The following is an 18,742-nucleotide window of genomic DNA, read 5'->3' on the forward strand; positions in this document are numbered from 1 at the left end:
ATGGTGATGATGGTGGTGATGATGGTGATGGTGGTGATGGTGGTGGTGGTGGTGATGGTGGTGTTGGTGGTGATCGTGGTGGTGATGGTGGTGATGGTGGTGATGGTGGTGGTGATGGTGGTAGTGGTGGTGGTGATGGTGGTGATGATGGTGATTGTGGTGGTGGTGATGGTGGTGGTGGTGATGGTGGTGATGGTGGTGATAGTGGTGGTGATGGTGGTGATGGTGGTGGTGGTGATGGTGGTGGTGATGGTGGTGATGGTGGTGGTGGTGATGGTAGTGGTGGTGGTGGTGGTGGTGATGGTGGTGGTGATGGTGGTGGTGATGGTGGTGGTGGTGTTGATGTTGGTGATGATGGTGATGATGTTTGTTGATGGTGATGTTGGTGAAGTTGGTGGTGATGGTGGTGATGTTGGTGATGGACTCACTGATAGATTTCTTCCCAGAGTCTTGGTTTAGCTGTCCACTGCTCTGCTACAGAGACACAGAGACACAGAGACACAGACACACAGACACACAGACACACAGACACAGAGACACACAGAGACACACAGAGACACAGACACAGAGACACAGACACAGAGACACAGAGACACAGAGTCACAGAGACACAGAGTCACAGAGACACAGACACACAGACACACAGAGACACACAGACACACAGAGACACACACAGAGACACAGAGGCACAGAGACACAGAGACACAGACACACAGAGACACACAGAGACACACAGAGACACAGACACACAGAGACACAGACACACAGAGACACACACAGAGACACACACAGAGACACAGAGACACAGAGACACAGACACACAGAGACACACAGAGACACAGACACACAGAGACACAGAGACGCAGAGACACAGACACACAGACACACAGAGACACACAGAGACACAGAGACACACAGACACACAGAGACACACACAGAGACACACACAGAGACACACAGAGACACAGAGACGCAGAGACACAGACACACAGAGACACACAGAGACACACACAGACACACAGACACACACACACACACACAGACACACACACACACAGACACACAGAGACACACAGAGACACAGAGACACAGACACACAGAGACACACACAGAGACACACAGAGACACAGAGACACAGACACACAGAGACACAGACACACAGAGACACAGAGACACAGACACACACACAGACACACAGACACACAGAGACACAGACACACAGAGACACAGACACACACACAGACACAGAGACACAGAGACACAAAGACACAGAAACACAGAGACAAACAGAGACACAGAGACACAGACATACAGAGACACAGAGACACAGACACACAGACACACAGACACAGACACAGAGACACAGAGACACACAGAGACACACAGAGACACACAGACACACAGAGACACAGAGACACACAGACACACACACACAGACACACAGACACAGAGACACAGACACAGAGACACAGACACAGAGACACAGACACACAGAGACACAGAGACACAGAGACACAGAGACACAGACACACAGAGACACACAGAGACACACAGACACACAGAGACACAGAGACACAGACACAGAGACACAGACACACAGAGACACACAGACACACACACAGACACAGAGACACAGAGACGCGTTACACAACCGATGAAAAGATAATGCCGCTCGGCTGATTCGGAGTGAGGCCTCTGCTGTATGGGCAACTCTCCACTCTCTCCACAACTGCCCCATCACACCAATTGGGAGTTGTGGGGATGGAGTGCCCGATGGTACAAAATACCCAGGCAGGTGCATTACCAATTGGTGGGTCTCTGTGGTGAGTCTGTGGGTCTCTGTGTGGTGAGTCTGTGGGTCTCTGTGTGGTGGGTCTCTGTGTGGTGAGTCTGTGGGTCTCTGTGTGGTGAGTCTGTAGGTCTCTGTGTGGTGAGTCTGTGGGTCTCTGTGTGGTGAGTCTGTGGGTCTTTGTGTGGTGAGTCTGTGGGTCTCTGTGTGGTGAGTCTGTGGGTCTCTGTGTGGTGAGTCTGTGGGTCTCTGTGTGGTGAGTCTGTGGGTCTCTGTGTGGTGGGTCTCTGTGTGGTGAGTCTGTGGGTCTCTGTGTGGTGAGTCTGTGGGTCTCTGTGTGGTGAGTCTGTGGGTCTCTGTGTGGTGAGTCTGTGGGTCTCTGTGTGGTGAGTCTGTGGGTCTCTGTGTGATGAGTCTGTGGGTCTCTGTGTGGTGAGTCTGTGGGTCTCTGTGTGGTGAGTCTGTGGGTCTCTGTGTGGTGAGTCTGTGGGTCTCTGTGTGATGAGTCTGTGGGTCTCTGTGTGGTGAGTCTGTGGGTCTCTGTGTGGTGAGTCTGTGGGTCTCTGTGTGGTGAGTCTGTGGGTCTCTATGTGGTGAGTCTGTGGGTCTCTGTGTGGTGAGTCTGTGGGTCTCTGTGTGGTGAGTCTGTGGGTCTCTGTGTGGTGAGTCTGTGGGTCTCTGTGTGGTGAGTCTGTGGGTCTCTGTGTGGTGAGTCTGTGGGTCTCTGTGTGGTGAGTCTGTGGGTCTCTGTGTGGTGAGTCTGTGGGTCTCTGTGTGGTGAGTCTGTGGGTCTCTGTGTGGTGAGTCTGTGGGTCTCTGTGTGGTGAGTCTGTGGGTCTCTGTGTGGTGAGTCTGTGGGTCTCTATGTGGTGAGTCTGTGGGTCTCTATGTGAGTCTATGGATCTCTGTGTGGTGAGTCTATGGGTCTCTATGTGAGTCTATGGGTCTCTATGTGAGTCTGTGGGTCTCTATGTGAGTCTGTGGATCTCTATTTGAGTCTATGGATCTCTGTGTGGTGAGTCTATGGGTCTCTGTGTGAGTCTGTGGGTCTCTGTGTGAGTCTGTGGGTCTCTACGTGAGTCTGTGGGTCTCTATGTGAGTCTGTGGGTCTCTGTGTGGTGAGTCTGTGGGTCTCTATGTGAGTCTGTGGGTCTCTGTGTGAGTCTGTGGGTCTCTGTGTGAGTCTGTGGGTCTCTATGTGAGTCTGTGGGTCTCTGTGTGAGTCTGTGTGAGTCTGTGGGTCTCTGTGTGAGTCTGTGGGTCTCTGTGTGAGTCTGTGTGAGTCTGTGTGGTGAGTCTGTGTGGGTCTCTGTGTGGTGAGTCTGTGGGTCTCTGTGTGGTGAGTCTGTGGGTCTCTGTGTGAGTCTGTGGGTCTCTGTGTGAGTCTGTGTGAGTCTGTGGGTCTCTGTGTGAGTCTGTGTGAGTCTGTGGGTCTCTGTGTGAGTCTGTGTGAGTCTGTGGGTCTCTGTGTTAGTCTGTGTGAGTCTGTGGGTCTCTGTGTGAGTCTGTGGGTCTCTATGTGAGTCTGTGGGTCTCTGTGTGAGTCTGTGGGTCTCTGTGTGAGTCTGTGTGAGTCTGTGGGTCTCTGTGTGAGTCTGTGGGTCTCTGTGTGAGTCTGTGTGAGTCTGTGTGACTCACCGAGCGAGTCGTAGGGATGTGAATTGCCTTCTTCAGCATCTTCTGAACCTGAGAGGAAAAAATCAGTCCATTGTAGAGTATAGTGTAGTGTATAGTGTAGTGTGTAGTGTAGTGTATTGTGTAGTGTATAGTGTAGTGTGTAGTGTAGTGTGTAGTGTAGTGTATAGTGTAGTGTGTAGTGTCGTGTATAGTGTAGAGTATAGTGTAGTGTGTAGTGTAGTGTATAGTGTAGTGTATAGTGTAGTGTATAGTGTAGTGTATAGTGTAGTGTGTAGTGTAGTGTATAGTGTAGTGTATAGTGTCGTGTATAGTGTAGTGTGTAGTGTAGTGTGTAGTGTAGTGTATAGTGTAGTGTATAGTGTAGTGTGTAGTGTAGTGTATAGTGTAGTGTATAGTGTAGTGTATAGTGTAGTGTGTAGTGTAGTGTGTAGTGTAGTGTGTAGTGTAGTGTGTAGTGTAGTGTGTAGTGTAGTGTATAGTGTGTAGTGTAGTGTATAGTGTCGTGTATAGTGTAGTGTATAGTGTAGTGTATAGTGTATAGTGTAGTGTATAGTGTAGTGTATAGTGTAGTGTAGTGTATAGTGTAGTGTATAGTGTAGTGTGTAGTGTAGTGTGTAGTGTAGTGTATAGTGTAGTGTGTAGTGTAGTGTGTAGTGTAGTGTGTAGTGTAGTGTATAGTGTAGTGTATAGTGTGTAGTGTAGTGTGTAGTGTAGTGTATAGTGTAGTGTGTAGTGTGTAGTGTAGTGTATAGTGTAGTGTATAGTGTGTAGTGTAGTGTGTAGTGTAGTGTATAGTGTAGTGTGTAGTGTAGTGTGTAGTGTAGTGTATAGTGTAGTGTGTAGTGTAGTGTATAGTGTAGTGTATAGTGTAGTGTATAGTGTAGTGTGTAGTGTAGTGTATAGTGTAGTGTATAGTGTGTAGTGTAGTGTATAGTGTGTAGTGTAGTGTATAGTGTAGTGTATAGTGTAGTGTGTAGTGTAGTGTATAGTGTAGTGTGTAGTGTATAGTGTAGTGTATAGTGTAGTGTATAGTGTAGTGTAGTGTGTAGTGTAGTGTATAGTGTAGTGTATAGTGTAGTGTATAGTGTAGTGTGTAGTGTAGTGTATAGTGTAGTGTATAGTGTGTAGTGTATAGTGTGTAGTGTAGTGTATAGTGTAGTGTGTAGTGTAGTGTGTAGTGTAGTGTATAGTGTAGTGTAGTGTATAGTGTTGTGTGTAGTGTAGTGTATAGTGTAGTGTATAGTGTAGTGTATAGTGTAGTGTAGTGTATAGTGTAGTGTATAGTGTAGTGTATAGTGTAGTGTCTAGTGTAGTGTATAGTGTAGTGTAGTGTATAGTGTAGTGTATAGTGTAGTGTATAGTGTAGTGTATAGTGTAGTGTAGTGTATAGTGTCGTGTATAGTGTAGTGTAGTGTATAGTGTAGTGTATAGTGTAGTGTGTAGTGTAGTGTATAGTGTAGTGTATAGTGTAGTGTGTAGTATATAGTGTAGTGTATAGTGTAGTGTATAGTGTAGTGTGTAGTGTAGAGTATTGTGTAGTGTATAGTGTAGTGTGTAGTGTAGTGTATAGTGTAGTGTGTAATGTAGTGTGTAGTGTATAGTGTAGTGTGTAGTGTAGTGTATAGTGTAGTGTATAGTGTAGTGTATAGTAGTGTAGTGTATAGTGTAGTGTATAGTGTAGTGTGTAGTGTAGTGTATAGTGTAGTGTATAGTGTAGTGTATAATGTAGTGTGTAGTGTATAGTGTAGTTTGTAGTGTAGTGTATAGTGTAGTGTGTAGTGTAGTGTATAGTGTAGTGTATAGTGTAGTGTATAGTAGTGTAGTGTATAGTGTAGTGTATAGTGTAGTGTGTAGTGTAGTGTGTAGTGTAGTGTGTAGTGTAGTGTATAGTGTAGTGTATAGTGTAGTGTATAGTAGTGTAGTGTATAGTGTAGTGTATAGTGTAGTGTATAGTAGTGTAGTGTATAGTGTAGTGTATAGTGTAGTGTGTAGTGTAGTGTATAGTGTAGTGTATAGTGTAGTGTATAATGTAGTGTGTAGTGTATAGTGTATAGTGTAGTGTATAGTGTAGTGTGTAGTGTAGTGTATAGTGTAGTGTATAGTGTAGTGTATAGTGTAGTGTATAGTAGTGTAGTGTATAGTGTAGTGTATAGTGTAGTGTGTAGTGTAGTGTGTAGTGTAGTGTGTAGTGTAGTGTATAGTGTAGTGTATAGTGTAGTGTATAGTGTAGTGTATAGTAGTGTAGTGTATAGTGTAGTGTATAGTGTAGTGTATAGTAGTGTAGTGTATAGTAGTGTAGTGTATAGTGTAGTGTATGGTGTAGTGTAGTGTATAGTGTAGTGTATAGTGTAGTGTATAGTGTAGTGTATAGTGTAGTGTAGTGTATAGTGTCGTGTATAGTGTAGTGTAGTGTATAGTGTAGTGTATAGTGTAGTGTGTAGTGTAGTGTATAGTGTAGTGTATAGTGTAGTGTGTAGTATATAGTGTAGTGTATAGTGTAGTGTATAGTGTAGTGTGTAGTGTAGAGTATTGTGTAGTGTATAGTGTAGTGTGTAGTGTAGTGTATAGTGTAGTGTGTAATGTAGTGTGTAGTGTATAGTGTAGTGTGTAGTGTAGTGTATAGTGTAGTGTATAGTGTAGTGTATAGTAGTGTAGTGTATAGTGTAGTGTATAGTGTAGTGTGTAGTGTATAGTGTAGTGTATAGTGTAGTGTATAATGTAGTGTGTAGTGTATAGTGTAGTTTGTAGTGTAGTGTATAGTGTAGTGTGTAGTGTAGTGTGTAGTGTAGTGTATAGTGTAGTGTGTAGTGTAGTGTATAGTGTAGTGTATAGTGTAGTGTATAGTGTAGTGTATAGTAGTGTAGTGTATAGTGTAGTGTATAGTGTAGTGTGTAGTGTAGTGTGTAGTGTAGTGTGTAGTGTAGTGTATAGTGTAGTGTATAGTGTAGTGTATAGTAGTGTAGTGTATAGTGTAGTGTATAGTGTAGTGTATAGTAGTGTAGTGTATAGTAGTGTAGTGTATAGTGTAGTGTATAGTGTAGTGTATAGTGTAGTGTATAGTGTAGTGTATAGTGTAGTGTATAGTGTAGTGTATAGTAGTGTAGTGTATAGTAGTGTAGTGTATAGTGTAGTGTATAGTGTAGTGTATAGTGTAGTGTATAGTAGTGTAGTGTATAGTAGTGTAGTGTATAGTGTAGTGTATAGTGTAGTGTATAGTGTAGTGTATAGTGTAGTGTATAGTGTAGTGTGTAGTGTAGTGTGTAGTGTAGTGTGTAGTGTAGTGTATAGTGTAGTGTATAGTGTAGTGTATAGTGTAGTGTATAGTGTAGTGTGTAGTGTGTAGTGTAGTGTAGTGTGTAGTGTGTAGTGTAGTGTATAGTGTAGTGTATAGTGTAGTGTATCCTGGAGGACAAGCGAGCTGCCACCAACTCCCTACCACCCCCAGCAGCATCACACCCCTTACGGACGACCTTTGTCCGCGAAGGGGCTAAACCACCGAAGAGCGGCTCTACACCATTAGAGCGAGACCAGCTGCGCTTGGCCCGCGACTGGAAAATGCTAGCTGACATTGGCCGGCAACTTGTGTTTCCTCCGGAGATCGCAACCACCACCCTAAGACCTGACATGGTGCTCTGGTCCCGTTCGCTCATTGAGCTCACAGTACCCTGGGAGGACTCAGTAGATGAGGCTTATGAGCGAAAACATCTGCGCTATTCCGATCTAGCTGCCGAAGCACGGCATCATGGCTGGAACACAGAAGTCCGACCAGTGGAGGTGGGCTGCAGAGGTTTTGTGGCAACATCTACAACCAGACTGCTTAGAGACCTGGGAATTAAGGGCCAGAGCCAGCGGTCGGCAATCAGAGCTGTATCGGAGGCGGCAGAAAGCAGCAGTCAGTGGCTCTGGATGAAGCGGAAAGACCCCAGCTTGGCCCCGAAGTGAGAGGGCCAGGAGGTATGCGGTCAGCAATGCTTGACTCAGGGAGGAGGACGCCCCTGCCATGCATAGTCCCATGGGATGTTGGCTATCAACAACAAGGCAACTCCTATGACTAATTGGGAATGGGACGCAAGCGTAGGATTGATCACCCTGTCGCTGGCCGCCTTTGGGGAGGGTGTATCGTGTGAAAGGCCTAAACACCCAAGGAACCAAAGGTTCACTACTGACGATGCGCTCCCAAAATTTCACCAGGCTCATTGTTCATGAACTCTTGGAAGTGCTTGCACTAAGGATAGTAACATCTCATCCTGTGTTCTTTGGAATCTGAATATAGTGTATAGTGTAGTATATAGTGTAGTGTAGTGTGTAGTGTAGTGTATAGTGTAGTGTATAGTGTATAGTGTAGTGTATAGTGTAGTGTATAGTGTAGTGTGTAGTGTAGTGTATAGTGCAGTGTATAGTGTAATGTAGTGTGTAGTGTATAGTGTAGTGTATAGTGTAGTGTATAGTGTAGTGTATAGTGTAGTGTATAGTGTAGTGTAGTGTATAGTGTAGTATATAGTGTAGTGTAGTGTATAGTGTAGTGTATAGTGTAGTGTGTAGTGTAGTGTATAGGTGTATAGTGTAGTGTATAGTGTAGTGTATAGTGTAGTGTGTAGTGTAGTGTATAGTGTATAGTGTAGTGTACAGTGTAGTGTACAGTGTAGTGTACAGTGTAGTGTACAGTGTATAGTAGAACTTCTTTGACAACAACAACCATAGCAACAACAACAACACAAACACCAACACCATCATCACTACCATCATCACTACCATCATCATCACCATCATCATCATCACCACCATCATCATCACCATCACCATCATGACCACCATCACCACCATCATCATCACCACCATCATCATCACCATCATGACCACCATCACCACCATCATCATCACCACCACCACCATCACCACCACCATCACCACCATCATCACCATCATCATCACCATCATCATCACCACCACCATCACCACCACCACCATCATCACCATCATCATCACTACCACCATCACCACCACCATCACCACCATCATCATCACCACCATCACCACCATCACCACCACCATCACCATCCCACCACCATCATCACCATCATCATCATCACCACCACCACCATCATCACCACCACCACCATCACCACCATCTCCACCACCATCTCCACCACCATCTCCACCATCATCACCATCACCACCACCATCACGTGGACATTTACAGCAGCAGCTAAACACTCTGCGTGTTCACGCGTGTGTGTGTGTGTTCACGCGTGTTCACGTGTATGTGTTCACGCGTGTTCGTGTGTGTGTTCACGCGTGTTCGTGTGTGTGTTCACGTGCGTGTGTTCATGCGCGCGTGTTCACGTGCGCGTGTTCACGTGCGCGTGTTCACGTGCGCGTGTTCACGTGCGCGTGTTCACGTGCGCGTGTTCACGTGCATGTGTTCACGTGCGCGTGTTCACGTGTGTGTGTGTTCACGTGTGTGTGTTCACGTGTGTGTGTTCACGTGCGCGTGTTCATGTGCGCGTGTTCACGGGCGCGTGTTCACGTGTGTGTGTTCACGTGTGCGTGTTCACGTGTGTGTGTTCACGTGTGCGTGTTCACGTGTGTGTGTGTGTTCACGTGTGCGTGTTCACGTGTGTGTGTTCACGTGCGCGTGTTCACGTGTGTGTGTTCACGTGTGCGTGTTCACGTGTGCGTGTTCACGTGTGTGTGTGTGTTCACGTGTGCGTGTTCACGTGTGCGTGTTCACGTGTGCGTGTTCACGTGTGTGTGTTCACGTGTGCGTGCGAACGAACTCACATCCGTGTCCAGTAAGCAGTTCAGGACGAAGATCAGAACACCCTGCATCAACACAACAACAACAACAACAACATTCATATCAACAACAACAGCATGAAGTTCATCAACAACATTATCATCAACATCATCAACACCCACACACACACCACACCCACACACCCGTACCACACACCCACACACACCCACCACACACACACCCACCACACACACCACACCCACACACCACACCCACACACCACACACACACCCGTACCACACACACCCACCACACACACCACACACACACACACCACACCCACAGCACCCACACACACCCACCACACACACCACACACACACACACACACACCCACCACACACACCACACACACACACCACACACACCACACACACCCACACCCACCACACACACCACACACACACCACACACACCACACCCACACACACCCACCACACACACCCACACACACACCCACCACACACACCACACACACACCCACACACCACACCCACAGCACACCCACACACACCCACCACACACACCACACACACACACCCACCACACACACCCACAGCACCCACACACACCCACACACACCCACCACACACACCACACACACACACCCACCACACACACCACACACACACACCACACACACACACCACACACACCCACACACACCCACACACTCCCACACACCCACACCACACACCCACACACACCCCCACACACCCACACCACTCACCACCACACACACACCCACCCCCACCTGCAGCGAGTTGAACAGCGTGAAGAGGTAGTGCAGCGCCACACACCCACACACAGCACCCACACACACACCACACACACCACCCACACACACACCACACACACCACACACACACACCACCCACACACACACCACACACACCACCCACACACACACCACACACACCACACACCACCCACACACACACCACACACACCACCCACACACACACCACACACACCACACACACACCACACCCACACACACCCACTACACACACACCACACACACACCACACACACCACAACAACAACAACAACCGCCATTCGCCACTAAGTGGCGGTGACGTCACCACGACGCTTGTGCCAGGCCATGTGCACCCTGAGGCCACGTGAAGTGTCGAACGCCCGCTGGCAGGAGGTCACGGGGCAGACCCAGGTGCCACGGGTCGACTGACCGAGATGACCGAGATGACTGGCTGATGCACCACCTGTGCCCCCTACTGTGCCAACTTGCTGTGCTTTAGCCACCCGGCGCTCCGCTCGTTGTTGTGAGCGTCGCTCCTCCGCCCTCCGTTGTTGTTGGAGGGCGACTGCCTCCAACTGCCCAGTAGCGTCCTTCACGAGCCTCCTCCACTGAGGCCGATCTTGACACCGCTGGTACCAGTCATCGGCAAGTCCACTCAGCTCCACATCCTCCTGTACCACATCACTCCATCTCTTCTCTAGCCCGTGCCGCGCCCGTTTAGCCCCCTCGATCCGGCCGAACAAAAGCTGTTTAGGCATGCGGTGGCTGGGCATGCGGGCTACATGACCCAGCCAACGCAGCCTTGCCTGCCGGAGGAGCTCACTGATGGGACTTTGCCCAGATCTTTCAAGGACTTGTGAGCTCCTCACACAATCCAGCCTGGTTAAACCCAGGATGGATCGTAGGCAGGCCAGCCTAAATGTTTCCAACCGGCGAAGATGCTCCACTAGGGGGGTCCACGTTTCGCAAGCGTAGAGAAGGGAGGGAATGACCGTGGCCGAGAAGACCTGAAGCTTCGTGCGGAGCGACAGACCAGGTAGCTTCCACACAGCGTTACGCAACCGATGAAAAGATATTGCCGCTCGACTGATTCGGAGTGAGACCTCTGCTGATAAACTGGAGCCGGTCATAAGCACACTGCCCAGGTATGGGAAACTCTCCACTCTCTCCACAACTGCCCCATCACCGATTGGGAGTTGTGGGGGTGGAGTGCCCGATGGTACAAAATACCCAGGCAGGTGCTTAGTTTTGGTGGGGCTGATGGTAAGGCCCCACCTCTTAGTGGCACACTCCAGTCTCAGCAGCAGCGTCTCCAACTCCTCTTCTGAATGAGCAGCTATTACCAAATCATCGGCATACATAACGTGGTTGACCAATAGGGAGCCATCCCTTGATCGCACCCGGGCGTCGATCAGCCTCCCATTATATCTGTACCAAATGGTAATTCCCCCGGTACAGCTATTGAAGGCTTCACGAACTACGCAGTCGAAATAGATGTTAAATAATGTGGGAGCCAGAGGACATCCCTGTTGCACCCCAAGGTGTACAGGGAAAGGCTCCGACTCCCGGCCACGTAGTTTTACCCGGGCCCGCTCACCATCATGAAGGTCCTTAATGATCGTGAGCAGAGGGTCAGGGACTCCGAAAGCACGAAGAACAACCCAGAGCCCAGTCCTACTGATGGTATCATAGGCCTTGACCAGGTCAATAAAGCAGAGATGTAGGTCTTTTTGGAATTCCCTACACCTCTGCTGTAGCAGACGGACAGAAAATATGGCATCTGTGCAGGACCGCCCTTTCCTGAAGCCGCATTGGGGCTCCGCAAGCCTCTCCTCAGCGTGCCTAGCAAGGCGATGTTGAATAATCCTTGCCAGGACCTTACCCGGCACACTGAGGAGTGAGATGCCCCTGTAGTTGTTACAGTCGGTACGGTCCCCCTTCTTAAAGAGGGGGACCACCAGGGCATCCTTCCAGTCCTGCGGAACCCGTCCAGTGGTCCAGACTGTTGTTATGATGTCATATAGGGCAGTCTGTGCACAAACGCCACCCTCCCTCAGCACACACACCACACCACACACACCACACACACACACCACACACACCACCCACACCCACACACCACACACACACACACCACACACACACCACACACACCACACACACACCCACACACACCACACACACACACACACACCCACACACACACACACACACACCACACACACACCACACCACACACACCACACACCCACACACACCACACACCCACACCACACACACCACGCACCTGCAGCGAGTTGAACAGCGTGAAGAGGTAGTGCAGCGCCACGTGTCCCCCCCCCTCCGATGAACAGGAAGAGCCCGAGTCCCCACGTGACCCCCAGCACGGGGGTCAACACGGCCACGCTGCGAGCCAACCGCCTCACCTGCTCGGCCCCTCCCCCTCCCCCCGCCTTGGCCCCTCCCCCCGCCTTGGCCCCGCCCCCCCGCCTCGCGACCCTGGTCAGGACGACGGCGAAGACGGCCGAGTTGACGACGACGACGGCTGCGGCCGGGGCGGCGAAGGCCAGCAGCGTCTTGGCGTTCCCCCAGGCGAGCCAGCAGGCTCCGGCCCTACGGTAGGAGCCCGCCGGCAGGGCGACCGCTGCCGTGACGCCGGCCACGACGGCGGGGCAGCCGTAGCCGAGGGCGAACGCGGCGACGGTGACCCGGCGCTCGCTGGCGGCGCGCGGGAACACGTTCACCACGAGGTGGTAGAGGAAGAGGCCCTCGGCGAGCATCCAGAAGAACAGCGACAGGTAGGAGAGGTGGGTGAAGAAGGTGGCGGCCGTGCACAGGCCGGACGAGAAGTCGTCGTCGGAGTCGGAGCCCCGCGGAGACGCCCAGGAGCCCACCAGGAACCAGACGTCAGCGCTCAGCAGCGAGACGCAGACGTTGACCAGAAGCGTGTGTCGGATGCGCGAGTTTTCCTTCTTGAGCGAGGGCCACACGGCCGCCTGGGTGGCCAGGGCGGCTACGAGGGAGGCGACGGACAGGCCCAGGCACACGTAGGTGAGGATCTCTAGGGGGTCACCCCCAGGGGGGTCGCCGGGAGACATGAGGACGGAGAAAGCCGTCGTGTGGTTGCACTCGCACGTGGCCGAGCCGTTGACGGACGAGGGGGGCGGAGGGCGGATCTGGCAGCCTTCCTTGGACCAGCCTCCCGTGGAGTTGTTTAGCTGCCGGGGGCACGGGGTGGTTATTGTAAGGGGGAGACGGTTGTTGTTGTTGTGTTGTTGTTGTTTGTTTGTGGGCTGATTGTGTGGTGTTTGTGTGGTTGTGTTGTGTACGGCACAAGCATCGTGGTGACGTCACCACCACTTAGTGGTGAATGGCAGTTGTTGTTGTTGTTTGTGTGTTGTTTGTTTGTGTGTTTGTGTGTTTGTGTGTCTGTGTTTCTGTGTGTTTGTGTGTTTGTGTGTCTGTGTGTCTGTGTGTTTGTGTGTTTGTGTGGTGTACGGCAAAAACAACCCCCTACCTCCTGAATGTTGCCGGGCGGTAACGCCGTGGTGAGCAGCGTCATGGAGGGGAAGGCCGATTTTGATTGGCCATTCCCCTCTTGGCACTTTAGCTATGACAGCGGCCAAAGGGGGCTCTGGATCGGTGCGCGGGGGGGCTGGTAACCCCTCCACCTTCAATTTAACTACCACAAAACCACGTGAAGAAATCTAAATGACGTCTCCCGGCCAAACCCCTTTTGGCGGAGCCAGGAGACTGAATCTTCACCCTCGGGGCTCCTCCAGAAACAACAAAAAACCACTTCGTGTGGCCACGTGGAATGTTGGAACACTCACTGCGGAGGAGAGGCTGCCACTCCTCTGTCGGGAGCTGGACCGGTACCGCCCCTGGATCTCCGTGGAATTCAGGAGGTCCAGTGGACCGGCTCCAGTTCCCGTGAGGGGTGGACAGTCATCTTCTTGGTTCTTTCGGTAAAGTCACGTAGAATGGAAATATTAAAATAATAAAAATAAAACATAATTAAATAATTCTCACGACGTTTCGGCCACAACGCAAGCAGCCGTCCTCAGGTGGAGAACAGGTCTGTCGAGAAGACAGCGTCTGAATGACACACCCCAGGCTTGGAGCGACTATTTAAGCTGAGATGGAGGGGGGAAGAGCGCCTTGACAAAAGAATTTGCAATCTTCTTGGTTCTTAGAGTCGCGGAATCTCTTCAGAAAGGTGAGAGACTCGATTAGCTGAGCCTTTGTATCCCGGAGTTTGTTGAAAGATCTTCAAGTTTTGTGGACAGTCCTCCACTCGGGGCAGGAAACTGATGGACAACAGGGAGTGGCTCTTCTTTTGAACAAAATAATGAAGGGGGGCGTGGGAGCGTGGCGGTGAGGTGTGGGAAGCTGTGAGCCCCACGCTGATGTGCACTCACTTACCCATCAACTAGATGCAAGGAATGGTGATGGTGGTTACTTACGCCCCCACCGAAGACGAACATCAGTGGAGGGATGCAGGCAAGGCCGATGAGTCAGATGCCTTTGATGACCTCTTGTCACAGGCGCTAGCTAAAGTGGCCCCTTGGGATAGAGTCATCTTGTTAGGTGACTTTAATGTCTGAGTTGGTCATGATGCTGGCACCTGGTCTGGAGTGATCGGAAGGCAATAGGCCAGATCAGCTCAATAACAACGGTAGGAGGCTGCTAGACTTTTGTGCAGCCCATGGGCTTGTAATTACCAACACGCTGTTCCGGCATCGGCGCATCCACACCACATCATGGATGCACGCCGGGTCCAAGCAAGAACATCAGCTGGACTACATAGTGACGGACCAGCGGATGCGAGCCCATGTCCTTGACACCAGGACCTACCGTGGAGCTGATCTGCCCTCTGACCATCGACTCACTCCTCAGTTCTAGATTTGAAGCTTTCGTGACTGCAATGATTCATATTCTCAGGTTTTTTCGGTAAAGTCACGTAGGTAAAACATTAAAAGTAATGAAAGTAAAATAAAACAAAACAAAAATAAAAATAAAATTCACGACGTTTCGGAGGCAACACAAGTCTCCGTCATCAGGTGGGACCGTCACAGCCAGATTAGCTGCATCAAGTGAAGCAATGATTCAAAATGTAATCCCTTATAAGCAAGTTGAAGGGGGGGAGGAGAGGGGGGGGGAGTTCATCAGAATGTGGTAGCCAATGAATGGAACGTATCGGGAGGGAGGGGGGTGGGAGGGGGAGGGAGCCAACAAAACATTTGGCGACGGCTTGGACGCGGCTGCTGCGCACGCCAACACAATGGGCAGAAAGGGGGTCTGATACACATGATAGAACAAAGGAACGAAAATGCCCATGTTTATACCAATGCAGGCTGAAAAATGAAGAGAGTACTGTTAAAAATAACTGGGGATGTTAACACTCGGTGAAGTAAATTAAAATAGTGCCTGTCAGATAAGAACTCAGTAATCACTGGAAAGATGTTATTAACCACGCAAAAAAGACTTAATTACACTTTTTGGACCATCTTATCTGACAGGCACTATTTTAATTTACTTCACCGAGTGTTAACATCCCCAGTTATTTTTAACAGTACTCTCTTCATTTTTCAGCCTGCATTGGTATAAACATGGGCATTTTCGTTCCTTTGTTCTATCATGTGTATCAGACCCCCTTTCTGCCCATTGTGTTGGCGTGCGCAGCAGCCGCGTCCAAGCCGTCGCCAAATGTTTTGTTGGCTCCCTCCCCCTCCCACCCCCCTCCCTCCCGATACGTTCCATTCATTGGCTACCACATTCTGATGAACTCCCCCCCCCTCTCCTCCCCCCCTTCAACTTGCTTATAAGGGATTACATTTTGAATCATTGCTTCACTTGATGCAGCTAATCTGGCTGTGACGGTCCCACCTGATGACGGAGACTTGTGTTGCCTCCGAAACGTCGTGAATTTTATTTTTATTTTTGTTTTGTTTTATTTTACTTTCATTACTTTTAATGTTTTACCTACGTGACTTTACCGAAAAAACCTGAGAATATCACTCCTCAGTGTGCCGGGAAAGGTCCTGGCAAGAATTATTCAACATCGCCTTGCTAGGCACGCTGAGGAGAGGCTTGCGGAGCCCCAATGCAGTTTCAGGAAAGGGCGGTCCTGCACAGATGCCATATTTTCTGTCTGTCTGTTACAGCAGAGATGTAGGGAATTCCAACAAGATCTACATCTCTGCTTTATTGACCTGGTCAAGGCCTATGATACCATCAGTAGGCCTGGGCTCTGGGTTGTTCTTCGTGCTTTCAGAGTCCCTGACCCTCTGCTCACGATCATTAAGGACCTTCATGATGGTGAGCGGGCCCGGGTAAAACTACGTGGCCGGGAGTCGGAGCCTTTCCCTGTACACCTTGGGGTGCGACAGGGATGTCCTCTGGCTCCCACATTATTTAACATCTATTTTGACCACATAGTTCAAGAAACTTTCCATGGCTGTACTGGAGGAATTTCCATCTGGAACAGATACAATGGGAGACTGATCAATGTCCGCGTGCGATCAAGGGATGTCTCCCTATTGGTCAACTATGTTACGTATGCCAATGAGCTGATGATTGCTGCTCACTCTGATGAGGAGTTGGAGGCGCTGCTGCTGAACCTGGAGCTTGCCTCTAAGAGGGGAGCACTAACCATCAGCCCCTCCAAACCTAAGCACCTGCCTGGGTATGTTGTACCATCGGACACTCCACCCCCACAACTCCCCATTGGAGGGGTAGTTGTGGAGAGAGTGGAGAGTTTCCCATACCTGGGCAGTGTGCGTATGACCAGCTCTGGTTTGACAGCAGAGGTCTCACTCCGAATTAGTCGAGCGGCATTATCTTCTCATCAGCTTCCTGGAAGCTATTTAGTCTGTTGCTCTCCACCATGCGACGGGTCTTCTCGGCCACAGTCGTGCCCACCCTTCTCTGTGCTTGCTAAACGTGGATTGTGTGAGGAGCTCACAAATCCTTTATATTCCTTCCCTTTGTTAATGCTACCCCTATCCCCTCCCTTTGATGCTGCTAATCCTGCATAATGCACGGGCATAATATGACTTTGAAACCCCCCCGCCCACCTCCTACGCATTTCACATAAATATGCTAAATTCCTCTTGATATGCAAATTATTTGTCAAGGCGCTATTCTTTCCCCCCTCCAACCCAGCAGCTTAAATAGACGCCCCAAGCTTGGTGGTGTTTCATTCTTCACCTGAGGACGGCTGCTTGCGTTGTGGCCGAAACGTCGTGAGAATTATTTTATTATGTTTTATTTTTTATTATTTTATTACTTCCCTTCTACGTGACTTTACCGAAAGAACCAAGAAGATGAATCCCTGCAGTCACGAAAGCTTTAAATCGAAAATTAAATATTTTATAGTTCTGGACACAATCCCATCAATGAGCTTCTCCGGCAGGCAAGTCTGCATTGGCTGGGTCATGTAGCCCGCATGCCCAGCCACCGCGTGCCCAAACAAATTTGTTTCGGCCGGATCGAGGGGGCTAAACGGACACGACACTGGCTAGAGAAGAGATGGAACGATGTGGTACAGGAGGATATGGAGTTGAGTGGACTTGCTGATGACTGGTGCCAGCGGTGTCAAGATCGGCCTCTGTGGAGGAGGCTCGTAAAGGATGCTACTGGGCAGTTGGAGGCAGTGGGAGGATGAATGAGGGGGTTAATGAGTAAGTGGGTGAGTGTGCGTGTGAGTGAGTGTATGAGCGAGTGGGTATATGAGCGAGTTAATGAATGAGTGAGTTTACGAGTGAATGAGGGGTGGGTGGGTGGGTGTATGTTGAGCGTCTTTCACACGTAGGAAGCCAACTGTTTCAATAGGAGGAGCGGGGGGCTCTAAGGTGAGGTGGGGTGGAGTGGAGTGGGGTGAGCGAGTGGGTGGGTGGCTAGTTGAGTCGATGGGTGGGTAGGTGAGCATGCGAGTGAGTGGATGAGTGAGCATGTGGTTGAATGGGTGAATGAGTGGGTGAGAATATGAGTGAGTGAGTGTGTCAGTGAGTGAGTGGGTGAGTGAGTGAGTAGGTGAATGTATGAGTGAATGAGTGGATGAGTGAGCATGTGGCTGAATGGGTGAATGAGTGGGTGAGAATATGAGTGAGTGAGTGAGTGTGTCAGTGAGTGAGTGGGTGAGTGAGTGAGTAGGTGAATGTATGAGTGAATGAGTGGATGAGTGAGCATGTGGCTGAATGGGTGAATGAGTGGGTGAGAATATGAGTGAGTGAGTGAGTGTGTCAGTGAGTGAGTGGGTGAGTGAGTGAGTAGGTGAATGTATGAGTGAATGAGTGGGTGAGAATATGAGTGAGTGAGCGTGTCAGTGAGTGAGTGAGTGTGTGAATAAGTAGGTGAATGTATGAGTGAATGAGTGGATGAGTGAGCATGTGGCTGATTGGGTGAATGAGTGGGTGAGAAGATGAGCGAGTGAGTGTGTCAGTGAGTGGGTGAGTGAGTGAGTGGGTGAGTGAGTGTGTCAGTGAGTGAGTGTATGAATGAGTAGGTGAGTGTATGAGTGAATGAGTGGATGAGTGAGCATGTGGCTGAATGGGTGAATGAGTGGGTGAGAGTATGAGCGAGTGAGTGAGTGGGTGAGTGAGTGAGTATATGAATGAGTAGGTGAGTGTATGAGTTAGTGTATGAGTAAACGTGTGAGTGAGTGAGTGAGCGAGTGTATGAATTAGTGTTTAAATGAGTATATGAGTGAGAGTGCGAGTGAGTGAGTGGATGAGCGAGCGAGTGTAAGAGTGAGT

The 18,742-nt window shown here is 49.7% G+C and overlaps 1 protein-coding gene across 2 annotated transcripts in view; it reads right to left on the reverse strand.

Moving 5' to 3' along the window:
* Positions 1–384: 384 nt before the first annotated feature.
* The window catches only part of LOC144741330 (adhesion G protein-coupled receptor F5-like), a 46,603-nt gene continuing 28,245 nt past the window's right edge, over positions 385–18,742 (reverse strand). Inside the window, exons 12-15 of one of the 2 annotated variants that reach the window (XM_078623910.1) lie at positions 12,271–13,201; positions 9,209–9,250; positions 3,428–3,475; positions 385–474 (exon numbers count right to left, since the gene is read on the reverse strand). In XM_078623910.1, the coding sequence (XP_078480036.1) occupies positions 425–474; positions 3,428–3,475; positions 9,209–9,250; positions 12,271–13,201 (1,071 nt within the window). In that variant the 3' untranslated portion in view covers positions 385–424. The remainder of the gene's footprint in view (positions 475–3,427; positions 3,476–9,208; positions 9,251–12,270; positions 13,202–18,742) is intronic. The other variant, XM_078623911.1, reaches the window with a different exon arrangement.

This window comes from Lampetra planeri, unplaced genomic scaffold, assembly GCF_965212315.1.
Source record: "Lampetra planeri unplaced genomic scaffold, kcLamPlan1.2.h2 scaffold_506, whole genome shotgun sequence".
NCBI classification, from domain to species: Eukaryota; Metazoa; Chordata; class Hyperoartia; order Petromyzontiformes; family Petromyzontidae; genus Lampetra; species Lampetra planeri.